Source organism: Triturus cristatus, chromosome 6 (assembly GCF_964204655.1).
Source record: "Triturus cristatus chromosome 6, aTriCri1.1, whole genome shotgun sequence".
NCBI classification, from domain to species: domain Eukaryota; kingdom Metazoa; phylum Chordata; class Amphibia; order Caudata; family Salamandridae; genus Triturus; species Triturus cristatus.
In genome coordinates, this window is record NC_140589.1 from 709,833,311 (window position 1) to 709,852,201 (window position 18,891).

Sequence of the window (18,891 nt, forward strand, 5' to 3'; positions counted from 1 at the left end):
ATGCTGATTCAGCTGAACTGTGGTTTTAAATTGAAATTTCAAGATCACTTATTTGTTAGGGTTAAGTCTTCTCGTTTTTTCCTCTGTTTTGAAGTTTGACTCTGTGTGGTAATGGAAATGGGTAATACATTCTACTGCTTAAAACCATATTTCTAACAATGTAACATACAGCACAAATGAATGGAATAAAATGCTTACTCTCCATCAGTCTAGAAGAGCGGCTGGATCTGCCTGGATATAAAAGAATACTGTGTTCGCTAGGACTGTTGCTGAATAGAAGAGACATCACAAATAATTAGGGCGACAAACTATCCCTGTTGGAACTTGTTCACTCTGTCTACCTTTGATGTGCTGGGGATGACCGATTAAGGTACCCAAAACTGAGCACCACATATAACCTTTTGCCACTTAACTCTCAGGGTAGTGAGGCAAGCAGTCCAAGACGTACGCATGCAGGATGTGTGGGTTGGAGCCTAATGGCCGGAGCAGTCGGCCTCGAAGCTGGGGAACTGGTTTCAAGTCTCGGCAGGGACTCTCAACATCATGTGATTCTGGGCAAATCACTTAATCTCCCCTTGCCTACTAAAAAAATGAATGTGTCCGTCTGTAATGCATCTGGTGCTCATGTAAAGTTCTCTCATACCTTCGGGTTTAGTTTGCGCTATATAAAATGTAAAAAAATGAAAACTCACAAAGTCACTTGTTATAAAATGATTTTCAAGACAATACTCTATCTGGCATAAGAAGAAAGTGGCATATTATCAATGGCCAGCGATAATTATTGCTGGCGTGCTTAGCGATTATAATATTATCGCAGGCTATCTCTGCAATTTATCGCCCTGGCAGCGCGTTACTAACAACGCGTTTCTCCAGGGCGATACAATTTCCAGAGATAGCGAGGTTATCGCCCTTTTGCAGGGAACATCGCCATCTGCCTTAGCATCTCCCAAAGCTTGTGACGTGGAACTAAGTGGAAGTGTAGTTCAGTGGTAAATCCTCAGGGCCCTTTTTGTGGATAGGTACAATCTTTGCTGCTTTCGGGATCTGAGCTCCTACTACTATTGCATTTGCAAGTTTATTAAAATATAATGTCCAGTTCACTATATCAGCTTTGTAAAGATCCCCCGGTATCCCATGGGGTCCTGCTGCCATGCCTGGCATGATACTCTTAATAGCACTCCTAGTGGCTTTGAGCACTATAAATAGTTCAGGTTTGGTTGTAGAGCAACCTGTCTTCAGACCAGTCATAGATAACCGAGTAATCCTCTCCTGCTGTGTCATATAAGTCAGAGAAGTGCTTCCACCATACCCGGGGCTGATTAAAGTTATTTAAAGTTAAGCTTCTACACTGGCTCCCGTTGGCCACTAACTCCCAGAATTGTTTCCCATGCTTAGACTTTACGGCATCAAATATCTGACCCCAGAGTTTGGTGTCCCAGGCTCGAAGAGCCTGCACTTAGATTTTTTATTATACTGTGCCCTCTTGATCCTTATAGGATCACCTCTAGCAGCTTTCAGTGTATGTAGCAGTTCAGTTTTTGCAACCCTGAAATCTTTATTAAACCAGGAGGAGCTTTGTTTAGAATGAGCATATGCCTTCCAGTCATCTTGGTGAAAACAATAGCCCACTTTACAAACAAGATCCCTGTGAATATTAGGCATGACAAGGTTCCTAGCCTCAGTAGTGTATAATCTGTCTATATCCTCTAGTGCAATGTTAAGCCCCATTTGGATAAAATCCAGGGTCTCAGGCTTAGCAGACGCTCTTGCCCATTTCAAAGAACGCTTGTTATTAGCTGATCTTATAGCCATAGATGATGACTTCAGGGCATCCTCCAAGCCCACTATATAGTCTGCCATTATACAATGAAAGGCATTATGGGGCACATGCATCAAGCATTTTTGTCTTTGAGAATTCTGTGAATCGGCCCATTTGTGAATGCAAAAAAGGCTTTTCAAATGCAGCAAACCCTATTTTGCGATTCGGTAACCGGATCGCAAAATGGGTCTGTGATTCGCTATTGGGAAGGAATGTTTTGTGACTGAAATACGGTCGCAAAACATTTGCATTTTACCACCTACTTCAAGTAGGTGGTAACCCATTCGCAAATGGGAAGGGGTCCCCAAGGGACCCCTTCCCCTTTGTGAATGTTTGTAAAAGCATTTTTTAAGAGCAGGCAGTGGTGCCAGTGACCACTGCCGGCTCTTAAAAAATGAAAGGAAAGCTTTTCATTCTTATTTTCGTAAAGCATCCTGTTTTCCTTTAAGGAAAAGGAGCTGCTTTACAAAGAATAAGATTGCTTTCTTTAAAAGCAATCACAGACATGGTGGTCTGCTGAGCCCAGCAGGCCACCATCCCTGTGATTTTTGCGATTCCTAGGGGGTCACAAATTGCGACCTACCTTATTATTATTCATGAGGTAGGTCATTTGCAATCTCCTAGGAATCACAGAAAGTGTTCAACACACTTTCATGCACACCGTTTTGCGATTTGCTAATTATGAATCACAATGATTTGCAATTAGGGAATCGCAAAACGGTGTATTGATGCATCTGGCCCATAGATCTCTATCTTGCCTGTCAACCACTGTCAAATATTTTACAAACCTCAATAGGATCAGGGAAACAAGGACAATCAATTTTACTGGAGTGGTCTAGGTGGTTAAATGTATGCATGGCTTGAGGGGCAGATTTTGTACACCCATTACAAGCCCGGGGGCCATAAAGCAAAGCCAAGGACATCAGCTGATAAGCGGTGTCTGTACGCCACTTCACCAGAGGGATCACTAAAGTGGGGAGACCCCATTCTTCATCCTTGACCTCAGTAGCGGACTCACCATCGATGTGTAATGTCTAAAATATTCCATTAAAATCCCCTGCAACAATCAGGGCCTCGTGCGTGTCAAAGTCCCCCCTGTGTGACATAAACTGCTTCAAATTAGGAGGTTCCTTGGTGCCTCTAAACACTCTATTGTAAATAATATACAAGTAGGTTGACTGACCGTCCTAGCTCATGAGGGTGATGCCCAAAATATCATGAGATTTTGTTTTAAGTAGACCTATATCAACAAGCATTGCTGATCTGACCCATATAGTAAGGTAAGAGTATAAAAGTAGAGGTTCTACCACAGAAAGATAATTGCTTTTGATCAGTGCGATATGTCCACATAATTAAAAGACTATCAATTGACACCCTTTCAAACAAACATTTAGAAAAGACTATGACACTGCTTGTTTGATAACAGTTAGAGATGACCGATATATTTAAATTCATATATCGTCTGTGCATAGTACATAGGAAGGTGGCCAGAGTCGCAGCCCTAAGTGGCGAGCAAGGATGCAAACATTTAAGTAGCCTGACCTATGGACAGGATCCACACACAATGTCTCCTGAAATAAACAGATGTCAAAATAATCTGTAAATATACCCCAGTCTGGGTCACCGGGCTTGCGTTTCAAGCCCGCAACATTCCAGGATATAATTCTAATGTTTTTTTGATCTTTAACCCCTTCAGCGCTCATGACGGAACTACTCAGTCATGAGCCACGGGTGCCGTGTGCTCATGACGGAGTGGTTCCGTCATGCTGCGGCCGCTGGCCGCCGCTCCTCCCACGCTGCGCTGATTCCCCGCCTGTGCGGGCGATTAGCGCAGTGGGCGGAGTCATGACGGAACCACTCCGTCATGAGCACAGCTCAACCGTGGCTCATGACGGAGTGGCTCCGTCATGAGCACAGCGCCACCGCGCTGCCCCCAAACCCCCCCAGCGCTGCGGCGGAATTCCTGCCGCAGCCAAGGGGTTAACTTGCTCCTTGAACTGGACTAGGGAGGGCGCCACTGCTGCTGTCCCAGATGGGGCACACCCCTCCCCACTTGATGCGTTAGGATAAGCCTTCTCTCCAGACTGTATAGCACACCAAGTCCTACCAGCCCCTCAGGTAAATATTTATGCCTTAATTTCAATTCATTGTAATCACAATTTGACCCTGATAGATCATTAAATCTATTTGTGTGGATAATTTCAGAGCAAATTAGTGAATAGCAGTTATAAACAGATCTTTTCAGGTGTGTGTATTTGTTTTTACGTGACTCTTCAGACTCTCTTGCCCCACAACACCTAGTTTGGACACATTTGTCAAATAGACACTGCCTATGTTCCTTACTTCTTCCCTTTGGCCTTCTCGATTGGAAGTTCTCCAACTTGCAGTCTGTGTGAGCTGCCTCGATGTGGGCTGTGTGACCGAGCCAGTTGGGTCATGTGATCTTTTACTCTGTCAGGGTCATCCCTCGTGAGCATAGTTTCTACAGGTAAATACACTTAAGTTTTTGAGGCTAAAGGTGAGTGGGTGTAAGGCATTTGTTCTCGGCTCTAGGTCAACTTGTCTCTAACAGCTTTACTTTTATTGCTGTCATTAACTAAGGTGGTGAACATGTTATTGGGGAAGTTGGTGTGATCCCTGCCCTTCCCTGAGTTTGAGGGGTTACATTGTTTTAATCTCTCAACTTCTGCTAACAATAGTACCACTTGCTCTTTGAGATTTCGTTCTGAAGGCTCCTGACAAAAGCCATTATGTGAACAGTTTCTGGGTTGCCCACTACCCTCGCCCCCAGCTCCACAGCAGATTTGTCCATTAGATTGCCGGAACCTACAGGACACTCTAAAGTCACTCCTAAGCCACTAAGTGGCTTGGGATCAGCTAAAACTGAAAATCTATTAGAACATAATATCAAAGGTTCAAGCAGTATAGAAACATGTTCTTCTGACAAAGCAGTTTCACAGTTCGTTGCATTGTCCCCCAGAGGATCAATAGACTGGGGGGATTCTGGCCCAGTTGGCTTCGGTTTGGATCTGGCTGCTTTTTTGCGATTTGCTGCCAAATATAGGAGCAATCCTACTTGCCAATTCTTTCTTGTTAGAGCCTCTGGCTGATTCACCCTCCAAAAGAGACACAATCTCCTCTATCAGAGTGTCAATGTCGTCAAGTGTCATGTTACCTTGGGTCGCCTCCACTAGATCTACAGTTGTTATCTTAGAGCTTTTATTTCTTTATGCTGGCAAAGTTTCTGTAGCTTTTCTCTTGTGCATTGAGGAGCAATCCTGAGTAAGCCACAGAATTAAAACAGAAAGGTAGAAACACCCTGAAAATAGTAAAACAGAACATTTATAAGAGGAGGTTGTAGGGGATGGCTTTGCTCTGCCTCTTCCTGGAGCTGATGGGTGCAGAACACATCCAGGTGCGTCCCGTGCAGTGGGTCCTGGCAAAGCACTTTATAGCGATACATGTTATCAAACAGGCAGCAGGTGCGCACAGTCTCAGAGGCCACCTCCAGGGCCCATTAAATTCTGGGACTCATAGTCCCACAGCAAGTGTCTCCCACACAGCCCCCCTCTTCTGTATTTGTTTCTGCCCTATCATTCACACCAACTAAAGCGGGACCCTTCATGAATCAAAATTATTCTCTTGAGTTTTCTAGAGGCGTATACCTATCTCAAACACTTAAAAAAAAGAAAAGTATGCTTTTGACAGCCATCTTTTCATCAAGCATCATGCTGAAACTATATCGCATGAGCCTGGCAACTGCTGGTACAAGGGTTGAAGCCTGAATATGCACATATGTGCTAGACCTTAACTGGTTAAACTGAGGATTGCGTGCAAGGATGTGTCCTGATCCCTATCCTGTTTGTTTTACCTTCCATTATAGAGCACAGTTAAATAACCCATAAAGGGCCTTAGACTAAGAGTCATATTTTAACCCCCAGGTTTTTGCATTATGAAAAATACCTCTTTAGGGCTGACATCTCTGTATGCATTTCTATACTAATTCATGCCAGACACCACAAGACCTGTCCTACAGTTACCTCTTCATCTGACTACTGTAAAAAGAGGAGGAAGCACATTGCCTGGCATACCAGCACACAATTAGCCCGGATGAATTGTGGTTAATCCAGTGCATAAAAACAGTCACTTTAATTGAAAGTCTTTAGTATGTGGCTACTGTAGTATAGTTCACACTGGTCTCCCTCTGGAAATTCGTAAACCTTTACATACTGTCAAGAGTTGAGGTGCTTGGGCTATTTCAACCCCACACCAGTCAGACTAGATTTCTCCTAGTATCAGATTCCTCCAGTAACTTCCGCAAAGGAGGCTGAATGTCCAGTACTGTCCTTCAGCCCTGCTGATCAAAGGCAGCAGCATATATTGTACAGTTTTATATAACGCTGGCTAGACCCAAGGGTATCAGAGCAATTTAGAAGACCTGAACAGAGAATAGAGCATTAATAGAAGGATTCAAGGTTGGCATAGAATATCAAAAGGTAATAAAAAACAGTGCAACATTATGTGAGTAAATCAGAAAGTAACAAATAATACATTATCCATCTGAGGCATTAGTGACAGATTAAAACGGTAAATTACATCAGGTTACCATATCAAATGATCCTGTTGGTGTAGAAAGTTCAGGGGAGTGAGCTGAAGTATTTGTTCAGCAGTAGTTATTTAAGGTTCAGTTTGCCCTGACTGCTGCGGATTCCTGCCTCCACGCCATTATTTTAACCTATACTCTAACGGGAGGGCGGGACTGCGAGGACCAGCTTTACCCGCGGCCGGAGCAACATCGCCGCAGCTGGGTCCTCTTCTCGGCCCCTCCCCCGGACCGACGCTACGACTCGCGGCCCCCGCTGCGTGGGTGCCGCTCGGAGTATAAAACTCCAACTGCTGAAGCAATTTGTGTGCCCTGACTGCTGCGGATTCCTGCCTCCACGCCATTATTTTAACCTACACTCTAACGGGAGGGCGGGACTGCGAGGACCAGCTTTACCCGCGGCCGGAGCAACATCGCCGCAGCTGGGTCCTCTTCTCGGCCCCTCCCCCGGACCGACGCTACGACTCGCGGCCCCCGCTGCGCGGGTGCCGCTCGGAGTATAAAACTCCAACTGCTGAAGCAATTTGTGTGCCCTGACTGCTGCGGATTCCTGCCTCCACGCCATTATTTTAACCTACACTCTAACGGGAGGGCGGGACTGCGAGGACCAGCTTTACCCGCGGCCGGAGCAACATCGCCGCAGCTGGGTCCTCTTCTCGGCCACTCCCCCCGAAGTCCTTCTTCCCTTTCTCATTCATATTCCGCCTACTTCACTCGCGCTAGCGGAGCGCGCGGAACGAAGCGCGGGGCGAAGACCGGGCAAAGAGCGGGCCGTTTAAGGCCGTTCGAGGACAGGAGAGGCCGGGCCCGGGCCTTCCCCCTGGAACTTCCGAAAATTGTGACAAACTGTGGCGAAGTGTGAGGGCTATCACCCGTGCTCATTCCCAGAAATGTCTTCAAGAGAAACAAGGAGCAAAAGTGCTATGGCCCGTGAACCTACATCAAAGGGAACACTGGACAACTACTTCGTGAAAGCTGGGTCTCTGCTAATTGAGGATATAACGCTACTAGAGAGACGAATATCCCAAGAACTGGACTGAGTGCGGAGATCGTCCATGGGCCCTCTGGCTCTGGCAAAGTCACCCGTGGTAAGCACAGATTTCCCTATGTTGGACACAGGGGTGGATGGCTTAACAATTCCTTCTGAGGCAACGGACATATCAATCTGCATTTCCCAGTCAAATAGGAAGGATTTTAATGATCTTGCTGATTTTAGTATGCTAACTCTCCCCCCTGCACAACCCCACCCCATGCCTATTTTAAATCCTACGCCAGATTCTGACAATGATAACTCCACAAGCCCTAAAACGACACATCGAAAGGACATTAGAGAGGGAGCTATCCCGAAAAAAAGAGGAGGGAACAAGAACAGGAATGAGCGAGAGTTAAATCACTCAAATCCCTCCCCGAATCCTTTGCAAAAGACTTCATGCCCAAATGCTAGGGAAACGATGCAAAAAGGCAGAGCCAAGACCCCGCGCCCTAATCTACCTGGGGGGCAAGTACTCAAATTGATGCAAACCTCCCCGATACTAATGAGGAGGACGTCACCCTGGCAGACATAGGCACTCTTATAAGTAAGCTCCTAAGTCCTCTGGAAAAAAGGCTTATAAAAATAGAAGCTAGGCTTATGGCCATAGAAAAATCATCAGCCCAACTAGCTGATAGCCTAAAAATAATGAATAATGGTGGGACCGAGGCTTCAGACAGGGCAATAACAAGGGGACCCTCTCAGCCCGCAAATGGCACTAAAAATGCTATACATATAGTGCACCAGGCATCATCTACCCCACCCCCAAGCACCAACACTCACCCGAAGGTAAATGTCCCACAAAATCATGTAGCACAGTCGAACCACTCCCCTCCCCCCCAAAACAGGGTAAATCCCGTGGGGCTGAGTGACTGTGCTTCAACCAATGCACCAAACAAGGGGGAGTTCCCGACGGGGGGTGTGAGCAAGAGACTAGACCCTGGACCAATACACCTTCCACCAGAAGCAGCCCCTTACACTGTCATTCTGGCGGGGGTACCAGAATTGAATTCTGCCCCCAAAGAATCTACTGCCTCTCTCAAAAACAAGGTCATAAACTGGCTTTGTACACACAGACCACTTCCTGAAGGTGTATCGAGTCCTGTTCTCATGGTACGAAGGGTTTCATGGCTGGGTAACACTATTAAATCTATAAACGGTGACTGTATTATAGTCAATTTCAAGCACCGCAGGACTGTCCAGCATATATGTGGATGGATTCCAGAGCAAGAAGGGACCTCTGTTCAATCTCTACCCCTCTCTTTCTTTTACCCTTCCATAGTACATGGCAGAGAGGACGAGAATTGGGAGGACCAGCCACCAAGACCACTCGGGTGGGGAGACCCCAAAAGAGGGGAAAATCATCATTACCCTCGATCCCTACAACAAGGGCACTCGGAAACCCAAGAACAACATACATATTTTGATAGATTGGATGGAGGGCTGTCAAGAGGATGGAGAGAACCACTTATGCCTCATAGACAGGAGCTAGCCCACTATACCTCCAACCTGGACGATGGAGGATGGGAAGTCTGCCGTAGGAAAAGTGTCAAGTGGGGTGCAGGTGGGCAAAACTATTATCCCCGGAGACCCCTTCAGCAAAGCCAGCAGTTCTATTTTACAACACATAATAGGTATAGTCAATTAGATATGGTAGATTGACTACCTATTCCCATGGGCAGGAAGTCCAACCCTCTAGCATGGGAGGTTGTGGACGAAATTAGCTTAGAAGCGAACTCGTCCAACACCCCCAAACATCAAGAGGGCAGGAGTAATTCCATTGGTAAACCAGGACACAAATTAATGTGGGAGGCTGCGAATCGAACTAGTCTTGGAATGAACCTCCCCGATAGTCTAGAACATCATGGGTCCTTGACCAACCCCACTGGCAGAGCAGGTCAGATTGTGGGGGACGAAATCACCCCCCCAACATGCTTAGAGATCGTGACCAGCAACAAAGAGAACGCCCACACAATAACCACCATCATGAATGATAGGCCACCCATGCTTAAAATATTGTCATGGAACGTGGCGGGCTTGGGAAATAAATCTGAACATCAGGAATGGATTGAATACACCGACTCCAAAGACCTATGCATGTTCCAGGAGACTTGGGAGAGGGAGGAACATGCTAGGCAGGGATTCGCTGTGTTCTCCATTCCCGCGAAATGGCGAGGAAGGGGACGCCCATCCGGTGGACTTGAAACCTGGGTTGCAGTCCACCTGGGATGTAAAGCTACGCGCTTTCCAGTAGCATCAGAAGACATACTCGTGGTTCTACTGGAATGGTCTCGTAGCTGTAGACTAGCGCTGGTAAATGTATACTCGAGACCGGTTGCCATCTCACAGGAGTCATCCACCATCGATGAATTAGCGGATTTATTGTCCGAACTTCCCAAGGGTCTCCCTTTTTTAGTCGGTGGGGACTTGAATTCCCATTTTGAGCCCCTGCCAGGTCTCCTAGACGGGGATCTCTTAGAGGAAGAGACAAGATGGCGAGTATCACCGTTAGTATCTCCCCCGCCTAAAGCTTGGACCCCACTGGCAGTACAGATTACAGCCTTAACTCTGAGACACGGGGTTAGGGCTTGTAATGGGCGAACCAATTCTGACACCCCGAGCAAACCCACGTTCAACCGTAAAGGCAGTGAATCAAGATTAGATTATATCCTAGTGCAATTATCATCTTGGACACATGTCATAGATTTCAGGGTCACCGATAGAGAAGACAGTGACCATAATGCCCTGGAACTGGATTTTCTCCTTCCTGGACTAGACCTCGGGGAATTAGAATCACCCAAAACAAATCCCGATCTAGTCCTTGAAAGCAATAGGAGAAGAATCAAGTGGGAAAAAATCGCAGCAAGTTCAACTAAGCTCCCGCAGTTTTATAAAAATTTTATTCCTATTTTAGAGAACATGGCGTTTTTAAATGATGAACCAACCAGAGGGGACACCTACAAACAAATCTGGCTGAACCATGAGGAAGTCGTAAAGAGTCTGTCTACAGACTTATTTATTAATGGCCCACGGAGGGGGGGTGGAAGGAATCAGTGCACATGGTATAACGCGGCGTGCCGCAAAGCCAGGAGTGAACTATTATTGAGTATTAAGAATGGTAAAAACAGGCTGGAAATCCGAGCTAGGCGACGCGAATTTAAAAAGCTGATTGTCAATGCAAAAACAGATTGGGAGCAGAATAAGTGGGAGGAACTTGCCAGCTCCCTAGCGTCTATGGACTCACGGAAGTTCTGGCGAACTGTCAACCTAGGCTCCGGGGAACTTGCCCCGGCAATAGAGCCAAATATTTCTGCAAAGGCTTGGCAGGAACATTTTCAGTCCCTGTATACAGAGGAGCCAGGCCACGGGAGCTCTGAAACCACTCCGTCGCCTCACTTTGTGGAAGGGGACCCTTTCTCACTTAGAGAAGTCCGGGCGGCCATAACAGGCTTGTCAACGGGAAAGGCGCCCGGTCTGGACGGCCTTCCTGGCGATCTTTACAAACAGGAGCCGGACATATGGGCCCCTTATCTCCTGATGTTATTTAATGCGATCCTAGGGGGCATGGAGGTCCCCTGTACTTGGCTTGGCGCAGAGGTGGTCCCGATCTTTAAAAAAGGCTCGCCCCTGCTCCCATCCAACTACAGGCCCATCAGCCTAATAGATGTGTCGCAGAAACTCTTCGGGAGGCTCATTTTAGATCGTCTACAGAACTGGATAGACGAAGCTGCTGTCCTTACCAGGCAGGTTTTAGGAAAGGTGTCTCCACCATGGATCAAATTTTCCGCCTCAATCTTATTTATTGGAGGACAGCATTTGTCGAGGCCGGCAGCTTGTACACAGTATTCGTGGACCTGCGGGCCGCCTTCGACTTGGTGCCCAGATCCAAACTTTGGAGCGTTCTGTGCGAGTTGGGTGTCCCACCAGAGATCCTGGCTATTTTGATCAAACTGCACCAGGATAACTTTGCGAGGGTCAGATGTGGCAGGGCGGGGGGTTTAACTGAAAGATTCCCCGTTGACAGGGGGGTGAGGCAGGGTTGTGTACTTGCGCCCACCCTGTTCTGCCTCTTTGTCAACGGGGTAGTCGCTCATCTGTCTAAGCTCAAAGACATTGATGCCCCCAAATTGAATGGCAGCAGGGTGCCCGCCATAATGTTTGCGGATGACACCCTGCTGCTGTCCAAATCCCCCATGGGTATCCAACGGATAGTGGATGGGTTCTTGGAATTTTGTACTCAGAGGGGCTTAGAAATCAATGCCTCTAAGACAAAGTTTATGATTCTAAACCCCACCCCCTCATCACGCCCAAACCCTCTGCTGGGTACGGTGCGATTGGAGAGGGTCTCCACATTTGAATACCTTGGGGGAACCCTGAACGAGAAGATGACATGGAGTACACACACGACTAAGGCAAACCTGAAACTAACACAGAAAGTGGGGGGCATCTCAAGAATGATGGGCAAATCCATATATCGCCCACTCGGCCCAATAATACAGATTTAGAAATCTCAGGCCCGGGGTTCAGTCGTCTATGGGGCGGAACTTTGGGGCCATGTTCCTGTAAAAAATCTAACAACAACAGAGAATAAATTTCTCAGGCAACTAGTGTCCCTCCCCTCTAGCACCCCATTGTTCCCCCTGAGAATAGATCTAGGTCTAAGGCCAATCGCTGAGGTCTTAAGTTTGAAGCCTTTAGCTTTCTGGCGACGAATATGGAGTAGCCAGGACCTCAGCGATTACAGATGCGAGCTCCAGGAGTTCCTGGCCTTACCAAACGCCAATAACATTCCCTGGCTAAAATATATAAGGAGCACCCGTGAAGGTCTAGGCCTCCCGGAACTATGGACTGATCCTGCCAATTCCAGTAGGAGGATCTCTCGAAAGGCACTCACACAACTCTACTCTCAATCAAAGTTGACCACTGATTTAGCAAATACACGTGCGGGATCTTTGACCCACACATTTATTCAACTGAAAGATTCTTATCATTTGGAAACTGTATTAGATGGTATGGGTCCTGTGTTGACAAGGAAACTTTACTTACAGTGGAGGTATGGCTCCCTACCTCTGAGGGCCTTTACTAGTTCCTGGTCCTGCACTTCTACAACAGACCAGTGCCCTGCCTGTATACATTCCCGGGAGAGTGATTTGCACGTGGTCCTTTTTTGCAAAGCCTATCGAAGAGCAAGGAGGTATTGGCTCTTACCTATCCTTAAGAACATGGGCTTTAGGAACTACCGCCCTGCATTCAGAATCCTTAAAACTGATCTGTCACCCCCGATTGTCTTCGCTGTGGCAAAGTATCTAACGGCCATGTGGCACGTTCGGTCCCGCATTCTGAAAGTGGGGGGTATTGTATGATCCTTAAGATATTGGTTTATTGATTCTTGTCCTTTTTAATGCTTCACTCATGGGCTTTTTTCTGTTCAAAACTCATTTGTAAATGAAATTGTCTAGTGTATTGAAAAATTTTACTTTTAAACAATTGTTATCTATTTGTATCTTTGATGATCAAGATGATCGAGAATAAAGATTATTGATTGATTGGTTCAGTTTGAAACAAGTATAGGAAGGATTACAGCAGAGGTTTTTAGGAAGTGAGTGCCAAACACATAGAGCGTTTCTGGGATGTTTTTTTATTCAGTTTTGGAGGGATGAGAAGGAGTTAGTTGGAGCTTCTTATGGCCTGATTTCTACCCACTCTTGAAAGCTTTCTTTCTAAATATTTAGGGTTTGCAGTGTGAAGGGCTTTGTGGGTGATACAGGCTGTCTTGAAGATGCACCTTCTATTGGGAGCCAATTGAGACTCTTGTGAGCAGGTGAGATGTGTTCAATCTTTTGGTGCCTGTGAGGAGTCTAGTGGCTGCATTAAAAGTTGTTCTTAGAGGCACAAGGTGGCTTTTCGTGGTCCTGGTGACTATGGCATTGCCGTTATCATGTTTTGAGAGGACAAGCGATTGCACCACATTCTTTAGATTTTTAGGTTGGATAAACGGTTTGATTTTCTCAGATGTTTTAGGGTGTACAATGCCCCTTTGGCTGAATTGTTGATGCGTTCTTTCATAGACATGTTTTGGTCCAAGGGGATAGCCAGTGACTTTAACATGTTCGAAAGTGAAAGAGAACAGTTTAGTGCGTCCAAATTCTTTACCCATTCTTGGATTGGTAGAGGTTTAATTTTTGGATAGAGGTGGTCGCAGGGGGTCAGAGGGCTGCTTCTCGAGTAGATTTGCTGCTGCTTGAGTAGATTTTCTACTCGAGTGGCAGCAAAATCGAATAAAATGACTGCGTGCTTTTGTGCAAAGCGCTGTGCCATTCACACTGATTTTTCATCACTGCTCGTGCAAAGGGAAATAAATTGTAGTATGAGAAGTGCCACATGCATATTTTCCACCCGTTGATGGAACTCCGAGGAATCTCACAGTGTTTTTATGTAACTCCGTGAAATTCTGTGGAGTGAAACTCTGCATGTTCCACCCACACCCAGTTCTCTTATGCATGTGTGAAACAAGTTCTGATGGCCTAATGGAGGCACCTGTCTGATTCTATAAACTCAAGATACTGATCTAAGCATCCGATCTGCAGCACCCTACACAGAGGGAACTCTACCACCAAACACAATCAACCCTAATCCTGGACTTAGGAAATATTTTATTTCTCTCCACTTTGAGAGTGCTTTGAGATTTTAGAAAGTGAATGCTTTTTCTGTTTCATCATTCAGATGGTGGGAAAAGTAAAGAGTTGAGCTCAATGGATATTATAAAACAAATGCTCAGCACCTTAATAGAGGGGCAAAAACATAAAGTAAATTGAATAGCAGTCGATGGGTGTTAGAGATGGGGGTCTCTAGTTGGCTGAGGCAGTTACCTTAGTCCAAATAGGGACCCTTGCTTCAAGTCAGGGAAAGGAGGGACACCCTCTTTGATAACCCCTGCTCACCCCCTGGTAGCTTGGCACGAGCAGCCAGGCTTATCTTCAAGGCAATGTGTAAAGTATTTGCAACCACACTCCCAGTGACACAGTGATAACACCACAAATGGACACCACACTGATGTATGAAAATAGCGGTATCTTTATCAAGAAGAAAAATACGGTAAGACCAAATGATACATATCCAACATATGCGTATTCGTAATATTTCACTTTGCCGGTTATTAGGCCAACAAACACTTGTAGGTTCTTGCGGTATTAATGAGCAGTTCACGATGTTCAAATTCAGTCCTAATGCAAGGCTATTCAGTTCGTAATGCAGTTTGTATCATCAGACTACTGGAGTTCATAATGCAAAAATAATGCAATCCCCAATGCAAGTAATCAGGCAGTTCGTAATGCAAGAATAATGCAATCCTCAATGCACGTAATCAGGCAGTTCGTAATGCAAGAATAATGCACTCCTTAATGCAAGTAATAAGGCAGTTCGAAATGCGAGAATAATTCAATCCTCAATGCACATAATCAGGCAGTTCGTAATGCAAGAATAATGCACTCCTTAATGCAAGTAATATGGCAGTTCGTAATGCGAGAATAATTCAATCCTCAATGCACATAATCAGGTAGTTCGTAATGCAGGAATAACACACTCCTTAATGCAAGTAATAGGGCAGTTCATATTGCGAGAATAATTCAATCCTCAATGCAAGTAATCAGGCAGTTCGTAATTCGGGAATAATACACTCTTTAATGCAAGTACTAAGGCAGTTCGTAACACGAGAATTATTCAATCCCCAATACACGTAATCAAGCAGTTCGTAATGCAGGAATAATACCAGGCCAATCGACGCGATTAACGTGGGCACCACTAGGCCCCAACCACAGACAACAGTCCTGAACTCGCAAGGGCGGCACCGGTACTGCCGGGCAGGTCCGGGACGCTCGAGGACTCAGCGTGTCTAACGCGATGCAGCGGGAGAGAGACTTGAGCACTCTGGTACTCCTCCTTCATGCCTCCCCAGGCCACACACGCTTGCCGCTGCCGGCCGGAGTCCAAGCCTTACCTTGGGGATGGACTGCCTCTCTCTCTCTCCCCGCTCATCGGACGTCCTGCTGGGCGCTCCCGATGATGACGCAGCTCCAATGCAAGACAACGCTGTAGCCGGACAGGTTACGGCGTTGCCTTCTCCTTTGCTGACGATCTTTGGCAGAATCCTCTTGCGAACAACAATCACGATTACCTCACGACTTCCTTAGCTTTACGAAATCCTTCAGTACGTTGCGGCTCAGGCCGGCGGCAGCGATCTTGATCCGCAGCCTCCGTTACGATGACGGCTCGGACCACAAACATCTACACAGCAGCATGGACGATGATTCACGCTGCAGTAACAGGGCACTTTCCAACCAACACCATGGACCCCACGGCAGTCTCAGGCTGCACACGCACAAAGCGTTGCTGAGACTCGGTTGGGTTTTGGGCCACACAGTCCTGGGGCAATGCTTACGAAGGTCTCAGGCTGCAAAAAGCACACGCACACAGCGTCGCTGAGACACACTTGGAAACTTTGATGTTCCTGAGTTTCCACAACAGGGAGCCAGCTCTCCTCGGGTCCTTGGAGACAAGTTACTTTGGGACGCAGCACACAGCAAAGTCCTTTCAAGCAGGGGGACACAGCACACAGCAAAGTCCCTTAGCCTCTCCTTAGTTAAATCAGCAAACTGCAGGCCTGCCCCAGAACACACAGCAAGGGTCAGTCCTTCTCTTCAGTCTCTTCAGCTGTTCATACTTGGCAGCGGTTCCTCTTGATCACGAAGTAGTTTCAATCCTTTTCAGTCTTGATCAGTCCAACGTTCAGGGATTTAGCTCTCATAGTTAGACCCCCAAATGTCTTTTAAGTCTTTGTGTTCAGGGGGCACTGACCCCTGTCCAAACCAGTTCTGGGTGTCTCCCTGCCAGTGACACCTTCTTCCTTTGATAGTGGGGGTCTGGTTCCTCAATCACTCAGCAGGAGATGGAGCCATTCTTCTACGGCAGCAGCCCAGGCGTCTTCACCTCCAGTGGCTACTCCTCCCCCTACACTCCAGATGCAGCTCAGCCTGTTGCTGTTTCACCTACTCCTCCCCTCGGGCAAGACATTTCCCAGATCCTATCACATTCAAATCCAGACAGTCAATCCACAACCAGGCGGAGACACACACAATTGTTAGAACAAAAAAAAAAAACAGCCACTTCTAAAAGCGTGGTTTCTAAACACACAATGCAAAAACCAGCTTCACAAAAAGATGTGTTATTAAATTGTGAGTTCAGACACACTAAACCTCACCTCTCCAGCTTAAGCCTATGGGACGATAGGCTGGAAACACATTACACAGCCTTCGCCATTCTGTCCTATGGGCAAGGTGGCCTTGCAACAGTGAAAAACGAAATGGAGAGTATTTCACTGTTAGGACATGGTACACACCTCAATACATGTCCTACCTTTCACAGACACTGCACCCTGCCCGGGGGGGCGCTATAGGGGTGTTTGATGTGCAGGGAAAGGGAAGGGTAAGGCCTGGCAAGTGGGTGCACTTGTCAGGACAAATGGTAGTTAGCAAACTGTGTGCAGGCACTGCAGTGGCAGGCCTGAGTTCTCTCTTTAGAGCTACTTGTGTGGGTGGCACAATTAGTGCTGCAGGCCCACTAGTATCATTTGCATTACCAGCCCTGGCACACATAGTGCACTTTACTAGTAAGGCAAACATATCAATTATGGACAACCAATCACCATAACTCTTTATACAGGGAGCACTTGCACTTTGACACTGATTAGCAGTGGCAAAGTGCTCAAAGCATCTAAGTCGGCAACATAATGTCAGAAAAAGGTCTAGAAGGAAGGCAAAAAGTTAAAGGGACTTTAGCCACAAAGGGCCAAGTCCAACAATGGGTTATCATAAAAGAGCAACGAAAGTTCACAATAATATTCTTCGGACAGCATAAACGCTAATCAACTCAGATGGAAACAACAGAATACAAATATACTGAAAGATAAATTGTGGCAGATAGATCGTTTGATTCACAAAAAAACAATAAAATGAGTTATATACTTAAAAACCCTGGACATTAATGAAAATACATATTTTTATTTTTATGTTGAAACTTAGGTCCTACATTGTCAACAATTGGGCACCTATGTTGCCTCGATGAGAGGCGAAGAGTTGCAAGCCACTGTAATGAAGGCACTGAGACTCATCCTATAGGTACCACTCTGGAACCCATCAACCCGTATTTACCTGCGGAAGAGTTCCTCTGAGATGTTGTTGTTTCTAAATCATACACCTGAGTCTGCAGCTCATCCACACGATGGAAAGCATCCAGCTTCAAACTGCGCTCCTGAGACAGCTGGCTTCTTATCTAAGGAAGGAGGCAAAATCAGTTCACAGATGATGTGACATTCAAATTATGTTTTTCATATATGCACTTCTGTGTTTAGGCAATCGACTAAAGCACTGACAATGTGTATATGTATACATTAAATGAAATACTTCAATAAATTTAATTTTGGGGTCAGAGGCTCTTAATGAACATCAAACGCAAAAAGAACAAATAATGGACAGACTGTTGAACAATGTCAAACACTCACACCCACTACAGAGATCCGGGCCTAAATCCATTGTCTTTTTTGCTCACTACACCATTCCAATTTGGACACAGCCATATGCAAATCATTCTTGACCCTGCTCCCCATGAAAACAGTCCAGTCTAAACTGCCGGGCCAGGTCCTCCCTTACCGTAAAAAAACATCCTAGGACTGGTTTTGGGGTATCACCCCTCATCAGCCAAGATAACTTGACTCTGGTGGTATGGTGAGCATGGGACCCACTACTGGGCAAACCCGTCCCACTTAGGGCAACAAATGCAAAAAGAACAAATGATGGACGGAATGCTGAACAATGTCAAACTCTCACCCCTAGTACAGAGATCTGGCCCTAAATCCATTGGTTTTGTGCTCACCGCGCCACTCCAGTTTCGACCTAGCCATATGCAAATTAGTCTTGACCCTGCTCCCCATGTTAACATCAAAGCAGAAAATCCAGAAAAGTTAGTCAATTCCAAAAAGTGTTAATGTAATATCAGTGTTTCATCACAAACTCTCAAAACAATTAGTTAGAATTATGATAGAAACTAACTTTAATATTCCATTAGTGATTACATCACACACAAAAAATCAATAAATCTTTGCAATACTGTTAGTGACCATTAGATTTCAATTGTCTGTGTACATTTAATATAAAATGAGGGCTTTTCAATTGAAGATAGACACAGAAAAAGTACTTCAGTTAATTTGACAACCGGTGCCAAATGCACAAGATCAATTTAACCATCAATGGAAGCCGGTTGGGCCAGTAAATTACACTGCAGATCAAAAACACTCCTTCAGTACAGGTTTAATAGGGTCTGTTAAATCTTGAGGGGGTTGCAGCAGTGCTACGTTTGTAAAAAACTAAAATAAGCGCCAGGGCCCTC

At 46.0% G+C, this 18,891-nt stretch overlaps 1 protein-coding gene across 1 annotated transcript in view; it reads right to left on the bottom strand.

Moving 5' to 3' along the window:
• The window catches only part of LOC146817750 (uncharacterized), a 746,064-nt gene that overhangs the window by 64,566 nt on the left and 662,607 nt on the right, over nucleotides 1-18,891 (bottom strand). Inside the window, exon 46 of the mRNA XM_085609232.1 lies at nucleotides 17,658-17,778. Coding sequence (XP_085465358.1) covers nucleotides 17,658-17,778 — 121 coding nt within the window. The remainder of the gene's footprint in view (nucleotides 1-17,657; nucleotides 17,779-18,891) is intronic.